At 46.4% G+C, this 9261-nt stretch overlaps 1 protein-coding gene across 1 annotated transcript; it reads left to right on the top strand.

The window, feature by feature from the left end:
* The first annotated feature begins 523 nt into the window (after window positions 1-523).
* Window positions 524-8610, top strand: PPA6 (pyrophosphorylase 6). Its single transcript, XM_087387477.1, has 6 exons — window positions 524-848; window positions 971-1131; window positions 1272-1372; window positions 1455-1636; window positions 1840-1938; window positions 8362-8610. Exons 1-6 carry the CDS (start codon window positions 603-605, stop codon window positions 8452-8454), a joined length of 882 nt encoding a protein of 293 aa, XP_087243603.1. The 5' UTR covers window positions 524-602; the 3' UTR covers window positions 8455-8610.
* Window positions 8611-9261: the final 651 nt, after the last annotated feature.

Below are 9261 nucleotides of genomic sequence, written 5' to 3'. Positions count from 1 at the left end.
GGTTTTTCTTCAGAATCTGCAGATCTTTTAGCTAAAACATATAATAAATTGCTTGCAATTTTGCAGATGTTACAAATTCGAGAAAATGTATTTGTATAGGTGAAAATGAAAATGTTGTAGGTTCATTGTATATAGTTTACAAGTTTTCAGTGAACACTAGAACAGAGGGAGATTATTATGATTCCCAAGGGAAAACTAGGCCAAAACCAACCATTGATCACATATTCCCAAGTGAAAGCTAGGTGAGGGAACCCCCAAAACAACCACTGAGGACATATTCCACTTGAGATTCGGGTGAGGCGAGGTGAGTGAACTGAGGGTGAGATTCACAATGATTCCCAAAACGAAATCGACGTGGGGGAACCGATGTGGTGAGGATGAATGATCGACTCGGGTGAACCGAGGGCGAGATGAGGAGTGAACCGAGGTGAGTGAAGTTTGAACCCAAGCAAGTTCCAAACCAACCACTCATCAAATATTCCACTAGAGATTCTCCACCATGGTGCATTTTCTTCTTCTTCTTGTTCTTCTTGAAAATCATAATCTTGTTCAACCTCTTTGAGTTGTTGCTAGTCAATCCTTTTGTGCAGCAGAGCCAGCTTATGGCTATGGCGATGCGAGCTCTCATTCACCCCCCGTCTCCCCCTTCCCTCCTCTGTAACTCCAAGCTCCACCTCCTTCCCCTCTCCTCCTCTCGCCTCTCCCTCCATAGCTGCCGCGCTTCCCACTCCTCCTCCCCCCGTTGCCAGGTCGCTTCCCTCCAGCTCCCCCAATTCGCTCTCCAAGAAGAGGGCAAGCCCGAAACCCTAGAGTACCGCGTCTTCTTCTCCAATGCTCTTGGCAAGAAGGTCAGCCATGCGTGGCCAAAAGTCCAACCTTATCGTGCTTGCTCGATGCTTTCACATCTTTGTTGGATTTTGCGAGTTCTGGAATTTTTTGGGTTTGTTTTCCTGACTCCGACGCCGTGCAGATATCGCCATGGCACGATATCCCACTGCACGCCGGTGACGGCTTGCTTCATTTTGTGGTCGAGATACCCAAGGAAAGCAGTGCCAAAATGGAAGTGGCTACTGAGGAACCTTACACGCCAATAAAGCAGGATACAAAGAAAGGAAAATTACGATTTTACCCGTACGTCACTTGTTCCTTGCCACCTCTTTGGCTCTCCGTAGTGTTTTCTGAGCTTCAATTTTTGTGTGTGCGCTTTTTTCTCGCTAATTTTACGTGCCATGACCCGGTTGACTAAGTCGTAGTGTGGACGCTTTGGACAGATATAACATCAATTGGAATTATGGGCTTCTGCCACAGACCTGGGAAGATCCTTCCCATGCTAATGTAGAAGTAGAAGGAGCCTTCGGCGACAATGACCCAGGTGAATGAAGCATCTGCTTAGTCTAAGTTATCATCCGGATTCGGGAGCAAAAGGGTTGAAAGTGTTGACGTTGTTGAAACAGTGGATGTTGTTGAAATCGGCGAAAGAAAGGCAAAAATCGGAGAGGTTCTTCGGGTAAAGCCGCTAGCTGTTTTGGCCATGATTGACGAAGGAGAGCTAGACTGGAAGGTCGTAGCTATCTCCATGGACGATCCAAAGGCTGCGCTAGTGAACGATGCTAATGATGTTGAAGAACATTTCCCGGTACGCATGTTACTCTTCCGAAGTCCAATCACTGAAAGTTCGCGTATTTTCTTAAGCTTACACGAGAAAGCGCATATGAAGCTTTATTGCTCGTATTCCCATGTAAACGATTTAAAGGACAGTCCGGATTCTGTGGAGTTTGTATAACTGTTCTATTAGATTGCTAGGTGGAAATGTCTTCACACTGTAGCTTTGTGTTTCAGGGTACCCTGACTGCCATTCGAGATTGGTTTAGAGATTACAAAATACCAGATGGAAAACCTGCCAACAAGTTTGGACTTGGTAATAAGGCTGCGGGCAAGGTGGGCATTTTCTGTTAGGGCATTATCTTCTGTTCTGTCGTTCTGGCAACTTAAGTTGGTTTTAGAATAAGGTAGCTGGTTTGAGAAAGCGTTTTTTTACCATTGAATCCACAACTGTACCATCAATCCTTTAGTGCTAGCCTTCGTCATGGCTGAGTCTGCCCTTCACCTCTGGAGTGCCAGCAGAAACTCAGTACGAAGACTTTGTATAAATGGATGCTCAAAAGTGTGTGTGGGTGCGTGAATTTGTATGTGTAAGAGCATATGTTTATACTGTGGTCCACACCCACTGTTGGGCCTTGATGACGTCAGGGGATGTCATAGTAGCTAGTCCCTACTATGCGTAATGGAGTTTATGGTTTTCAACCTTATGAGTGACTATCAGGAGATTGAAACTGCACTATGTTGTGTTTTTAGAGGATGAGTTTGTGGATTCATCTAGATATATATTTTTTACCATTTAATCCATAATGGTACCATCAATCCATTTTTATCAGAGAATTCCCCACCAGATAAAAAACACTTTGACAGGATACCACGTGATGTTCCCATTGGAGATGGTCCCAGTAATCTCGGAGGCTTACTTGACTGGGTATCTTTTACAGGTCTTGGAGCGTACTGTCTTACTAATGTTCACTTTTATAGGCTGTACATGTTTGCATCTGAGCGGAACAGAAGTCATAAGAGCCTGACAGTTTCTAGTGCTGAAGAAACCTTGATACTGTCTGTAGTACAGTAACAAGGGCTTTGGGAATGCCACTTGGGAATGTGCATAGGGCATTGTGATCCCAACAATGGGAACTCCTTCCATTTGGGTTCCCTTTTTGGAAAAACTTAATACTCTTAATTCCTGTAACTTCGTTACTTGGAACTCAACCAAGCAGTCGGTTTGCACGGAACATGCATGTGGGTTGTTCCTGATTGTCCCATTAGTATGATATATTGTGCTACCTGTGTTGCAATCACCTGCTGCTTTCTTTTCTCCAAGCTGAAGGAAGCCTAAGGTTCTTTTCGCCAAGCTGAAGTAAGCCTAATGTTCTTTTCTCCAAGCTAATTGAGCTGTTAGGCTTATTTTCCAACCTGACCAATGTTGGATAGTTTTGATTAGGTTAGGGTAATTTAACCCTTTATTTGATTCCTTGCTATTCTAATTGCCTTGGGGTCTAGGGTTTCCTAGGTGTCTTGTCTGTTCGTAGTTGTAACAGTCTTTTCTACCCCAAACTGCAATAGTATCCCAACCTCTTTTTTTAAAAAGCACATTGTGCAACAAACCCATAGCCACATGATGCCTGCTTTAACATCTTACAGCAGCTCCATCGTCATTTTTTCCACTTGGAGCTTCTTCATCAAGATAAATTGAGCTGTCTTTCCACCGATTGGGGCTTTGATTCACTCGAGTACTAGGTGCATATCAATTTACAGCCTTTGGCACCTCGAATTTTACTTGTGGGGTAAGCCATGTCTGTCAGTGTTGGGACTTTTCTTCACACCATGCTAGTATTTGACCGTTCTTGAGACACCATGCCTCCAAAATGTGATTAGAGGTCAGGAGATGAGTCTATGAATATTGGTGAAGGCCACTTAACATGAGCAAGTGCCTACACTGCAGAAGCTTTTGTTGGGGTTATTGATTATATTCTTGGGTTCAGTTTTTGGAGTAACTATCTTTTATGCTACTATTGCTGATGGAACAGCAGCTTGGTTAGGAAGAGACTGGCAGTAGGGCCTGGTACATGAGACTGAGCAGCAGCCTTCCAACCGCTTGGTTATTATTTGGGCCGAGCGTCCAAGTTCTTGCCATGATGTGGCTTCATTTCTTTACCTTTGACAATGGAAACTTGCCTCCCTTATGATGGGGATAGGCATACGTGAAGCTAAAGGAGTAGATCATATTAATAAGCTGAAATCCTACTCCTTTGCACCAAACTGTGTTAGATCCGGGAGCCATCTGCTCTCGAGCAAAGGACCTCCTTCCTCCAGTCGTTGGAGTAGACTGCGTGAGTAGAACATCTGGGCTCTGATACCATGTTAGAAATAGGACAGCAAACCTTACTCCTGCAACGGAATATGATGGTCCCAAGGCTCCTCACTACTCTCAGATCTCACTACAAACATGTGCAGATGAGTATACATGATAGACAAGACTCATATAACATAGCAACATAGACAAGCCCGAATATATTACTGCTCTCTAGATGTAGGTAGCCTAGTGCTAGTCATGTTAGATTCCTGTTCATCTCCTGTCTGTACCATAGGGAGAGAGGCTATTATTGTGCGTGTGCCTCTCCAAGGATGGTAGTTTTTTCATTTTCCACGGTTTTTTTCTAGGACTAGGCAGGCTAAGGTGTAGGGGCTGGAACAGGCTGGAAGCCAACCGACCAGGTGAGCTGCTCGGTTGGAACTTGGGCCGGCAAACCAGCTGGGTTGGGCCAGCTGACCAGCCAAACAGGCCAGTCGGCCTGGTTAAACAGACCGACCAGGTGGCCTCCTTCCCACCTATAAGTAGTGCCATTTTGCCCACAGCTGTATTGGATTTCTTCCAGTGTATAAAGCAGAGTGTACCTATTTGTGCACCTTCTTCTCTTGCATCCCTTCGCACGCCGGCTCTCTCCTAACGCCTCATTTCTGTAGCATATTTTGACATGGTATCAAGAGCCCAAATTCGTTTGAAGCCTGGAGACGGAGAGAGCCCGCAGGACTGTAGGTGTTTGCTGCTGATTGGAGCAGGATCGGGCCATATGGGATATGGAGAAGCAGCCAGAAGGATGGTGTCACTGCTGGACAGCCTCCTTACAAGCAAGTGCAGCCACTGCTTCCGTTTTGAACCCACCCACCTTTCCTTCATAAGACCAAGTTCACCCCCCTGAGGTGGTAGATTTGCTTGAGATGGTGGAGAAGCCTGTGAAGATTCCCATCCTTCATATGTTCCTGGTGGACTGTCAGCTGGACGGGAACAACTATGGCACTTGGAATGTAATGATGGAGTCTGTTTGCAGTCTTATGACTTGACTGATTTCATCTTAATTGGAGTTCCAAGGCCAGATCCGGAGGAGGACCTTACCTTGACAGTTTGGAAGGAGCGGGAAACCCTGGCACAGTTATGGGATCGTGCCAATGCTGTGCACGCTCCTTCATCTTCCTCAACTACTGCATGCCCCCAGTGATCAATCACATAAAACGTATGACGCTGGCCAGAGGAATTTGGGAGTGTTTGGCCTCTTTGTGTATACAACCGGGTCTTACCCATGAAGAAGTCTCCTTGGAAGTGCAGTTGCGTGTGCTTAAAAGTCTTAATGATGCGGAAGCACATCAACAAGCTGCAGGTTCTTCAGCAGGAGACATGGCCATTACCTTGCTGTCTCATTCTTAGTACCCAGGTTTCGAGAACATCAACAAGCTGCAGGCTTCTTCAGCAGGAGGTTCTTTAGGCAGGGGAGGAGCTATCATCAGCGGACAGGGCCATTACATTTGGCCATATTTTCTGCCCGTATGGCAGACCAATCATAAGCCCAAGACTGGGCATCCCATGTGGTAGTCACTCGTGAACTCCACACTCCTAGTGGGCTGCATGCACTGCCTATGTGGCACATGCATCAATCCCCTAAACAATTCAAGAAGATTCTCATGTCATGCCCCATTGTGTATCTTTCAAGTACTCAGTACCCATGAGCTCGTCCTTTTAGTTCAGCAAGTCTTTTATGCTTCCACACTTAGTCGAATAACCGTCATGCGTGTGAGATTTAGAAGTCGAATAACCGTCATGCGTGTGAGATATAGAAGATAGTTTTGCATCTCTCTCTCTCTCTCTCTCGTCGGCCAGCTCTCCCTGTCTGCTTCCCCTCCCGCTCTGCGCTCCCCCTCCCACTCTGCTCAACCTGCCTTGCTCTCTTACCCCTCCCTGAGCTCTCTCCCTCTCCTGCTCTCGTCCCCCCAGCCTGAGCTTACTCCCTCCCATTTTACTCTTCCCCCTCCCGTTGTAGCTTACTCGCCCTGCCCTGAGCTCTCCTCCCCCTCTCTTCCTGCTCTGCCCTTCCCCTCTCCCCTCCCACTCTCCCCCCTCCCATCACAGCTCACCCTTGACCTACTCTCTCAGCCAGCCCTGAGATTTCTCCGCCTCCCATCCAAGCTCTCTCCCACCTGTTCCTCTCCTCCGCCCTACTCTCCTCATTCCTACGCAAGCTTGCGCAGCTCATCCCTTTTTTCTCCCCTGCACTTTGCAGCTAATCTCCTTGCCCTCTCCCTTGCAGCTGCTCCCGCCTCACAGCTCCTCTGTGTGGCGTTGCTTTCCTCCTCATGTGGCGTTGCATGGATCTGGACTACTCCCCCTCTAAGGCTCTAGTAAATTCTACATGCTCAGAAGCAACCATACAGGCTTCAGGTCATTGGAAGGATTTCTTTGCTACCCCTCCATCGTCTCCATGAGCTAGACACTATAGTTTCGTGATCGGGCACGTCAACAGCCGCGTCACCTGATCTTATGCCAATTGGTGCATAGAGCCCTTGTTGGGTGGCTAGTGAATATTCTCATGCTCCGAGAGCACATGTTCTCATCTAGACATTTGGAGATAAACACTTCCTTTCTGGTAGAGTTAGTGGGTATGTCATAGTAGCTAGTCCTTGCTATGCATGATGAAGTTTATGGTTTTCAACCCTATGAGTGACTATCATGAGATTGAAACTGCACTATGTTATTGTTTTTAGAGGATGAGTTTGGGCATGTTCCTGGACTCATCTAGGTATACACGTCCTTTCTGGTAGAGTCTTAAATATGTTGTCCTTGGTAGTGGGAGGTAGCAGGGGTGTGCATTTCAATGGGACGCTCTGGTTGTAGGTGGGGTGGGGGGGGGGCTATCAGCATTCTACCAAGTACAACGATGTTAGAACGCTTTCCTGCTACAATACATCTGTAACAGCCACAACAGGGCCTTTCCCAGAAAAGGGGTGAGGATTCTAGATGTGTGTTCCACAAGGAGGAGGCCGAGCAGGCCACTTCTCAGATTTGACTAGTGGAAGTCGTCACCCTTGCAAGATGGGTGGGCCAGTTGGACGGCTGATGCCATTCAACAGAGTAGTACAGAGCTTCAATCTCTCACGCCACAGCACATGCAAACCCACAGAGAGAGAGAGAGAGAGATCCATGCTAGTTTGGGAAGCTCTCCAAGACAAGTGTTCCTCTTGTAGTCTTCTACCTGCAATAGGACCACGACAATCCCTACTTGATCTTCTTCAGCAGCAGCTTGAGGGGGTCACTTAGAGGAGGGACGATAGAGTCTTATACTCAGTGTAGTGGTAGAGAACCAGAGTAGTTGGCCGATTGAGGTGGAGCTGGATCATCAATCTTACACCCTTTTGGCAAGGGCAGGATAGGTGGCACCATTGGTTAGAAGAGCGTAGATCCTTCCACAAGGGGCAGTGGGATCTAGGCAAGTGGTTATGGCTATCCTAGGCTATAGTACATAGATGGCAGAGGTGCCCTTCTTGTCCTAGACCTGCATTGACAGATGACATCAGCTGGGCTCATTGGCGTAGACCCCCTCATGGGAGCAGCAACGGGCCTGATGATGTCCTCACTAGGTGTTGGGCCCATGGTTGTATAGCCCTCCACCATAGCTGCTGGCACCTGTTTCTGGGGTACTGTATGCAGTGAGCTGGAATCCGGAGAAGCAGGTTGCATAGCAGCCAGCTGCCCATTTTGATTGGTCAAATCCCATGGAAAGCTGATCGGTACCATGTTCACAGGTTTTCTAATAGAAGGTTCTGTTCTTTTTGGGGAGAAAAAAAGGTGTTGGTCAACAGGTTCAGGATGTTCAGTAGACGCCGGAGGTTCAGAAGAATTCTGCTATTGAGACAGTGCAGACTAGTCAGAAAAACCATGAACTTTGGTTCCTGGACGTGGCAGGTCTAGGTCCTGACAGTGTAGTTAGCCTTGATGACGCTGGGGGTTCCTTGTAGTGCCTTTTTCGACATGAACCCATTTAGCATGGCATCCCAAATGGAAATGTGAATGAAGAGTACATGTGAGGCAGCCCACGAGCAGCAGAGCTGGGGAAGCCATGGCTGCGGCCACCAATGGCAGCTTCAGTTGTCGTCTTTGGGATGTCGTGAAAAAAATTCCTGTGTCGACATCCAAGGGGTTTTACCTGCCCTCTAAGTAGACAACTTAATTATGGCAATTGACACAGGTATTACTATCAGTACCAATCTCTAGTAGCAGAGGGGGACTGATTTGTTATTTTTAAGTACCTTAAAAACTCACTTTCTCTTTTCAAAACCTTTTCTCCAATCCACATAATCAAATGAAAGAGGCGGAGGGACTTTCTGACAGTTCTACACAGTATTTTTTAGGTCCCAGCATGAGTTGTAGGAAACAAGGAAGCATTCCTATTTGTAACTAGTGTCTTCTTTGTTGGTGCTTTGATTCAGGATTATGCATTGAAGGTTATAACTGAGACCAACGAATTCTGGGCAAAATTGGTGAAAAGGTCTGCACCTGCAGGTGACCTCTCTTTGGTATAGAAACAAATTTACTTTTCTCGCCCTGTAACTGAAATTATTTTTGAAGGAGAGCAAGTATAATGCAACAATTTTTTAGACACCACTCTTCCCAATAGCAAAGAGGTTGAATTACTTGCTGCAGTGTAGCTTTTGTATAATTAGACCCTTTAAGAATGACGCCTTTCTTCTTAGCTGCCAATTTTCTTCACCTTCTGAATGAATGTGCCGAAATAATACATGGGAAACAGTTTGAAAATCCATTGTTCATTGGGAGACTATGATAAAAGTGCATTTTCTGTTCAAACATTGGGACATTATGAGAATAAAAGAGTTGGAATGCCGCAACGTGGATATTTGAGCTTGTCGAAGTTTTGAGGGCATGAAGTGTGAGATGTGCGGAAGCCTGCTTTCAGACACAAGATGTAAGGATATGCAGTAAAGTTCTCTTTTAGGTGTGCTTCCAGCCCATTGGGCTAGTATCTTGTATTTACAAGCTTTGGGGGAGCATGGCTTCTGTCTTCAGCATCCTTCTGACCCCTGATGTCCCTACATGTGTCTTAGAAGATCTGGATTTACAGAGCTCTTCTATCTGGACTCACCCTATCTGGAGCATACTGAACTTTTTGGATAACTTGTGGTTTTGGATTGAGTGTGTTCGAATGTCAAATGATGTGTTCAGACACAAGATGTAAGGATATGCAGTAAAGTTCTCTTTTAGGTGTGCTTCCAGCCCATTGGGCTAGTATCTTGTATTTACAAGCTTTGGGGGAGCATGGCTTCTGTCTTCAGCATCCTTCTGACCCCTGATGTCCCTACATGTGTCTTAGA

Source organism: Dipteris shenzhenensis, chromosome 16 (genome assembly GCF_047967505.1).
Source record: "Dipteris shenzhenensis isolate YYH24624 ecotype China chromosome 16, Dip_SZ_1.0, whole genome shotgun sequence".
Lineage (NCBI taxonomy): Eukaryota > Viridiplantae > Streptophyta > Polypodiopsida > Gleicheniales > Dipteridaceae > Dipteris > Dipteris shenzhenensis.
The sequence above is the reverse complement of the archived record's forward strand: the minus strand, read 5'-3'. Positions and strand labels throughout refer to the sequence as shown.

Bases quoted from the DNA above. Each gene is read 5' to 3' on its own strand.
- PPA6 (XM_087387477.1), top strand. From the start codon at position 603: ATGGCTATGGCGATGCGAGCTCTCATTCACCCCCCGTCTCCCCCTTCC. The intron at 1,132-1,271 runs GTACGTCACTTG...CGCTTTGGACAG, and splicing joins GGAAAATTACGATTTTACCC to ATATAACATCAATTGGAATT. The intron at 1,373-1,454 runs GTGAATGAAGCA...TTGTTGAAACAG, and splicing joins CTTCGGCGACAATGACCCAG to TGGATGTTGTTGAAATCGGC.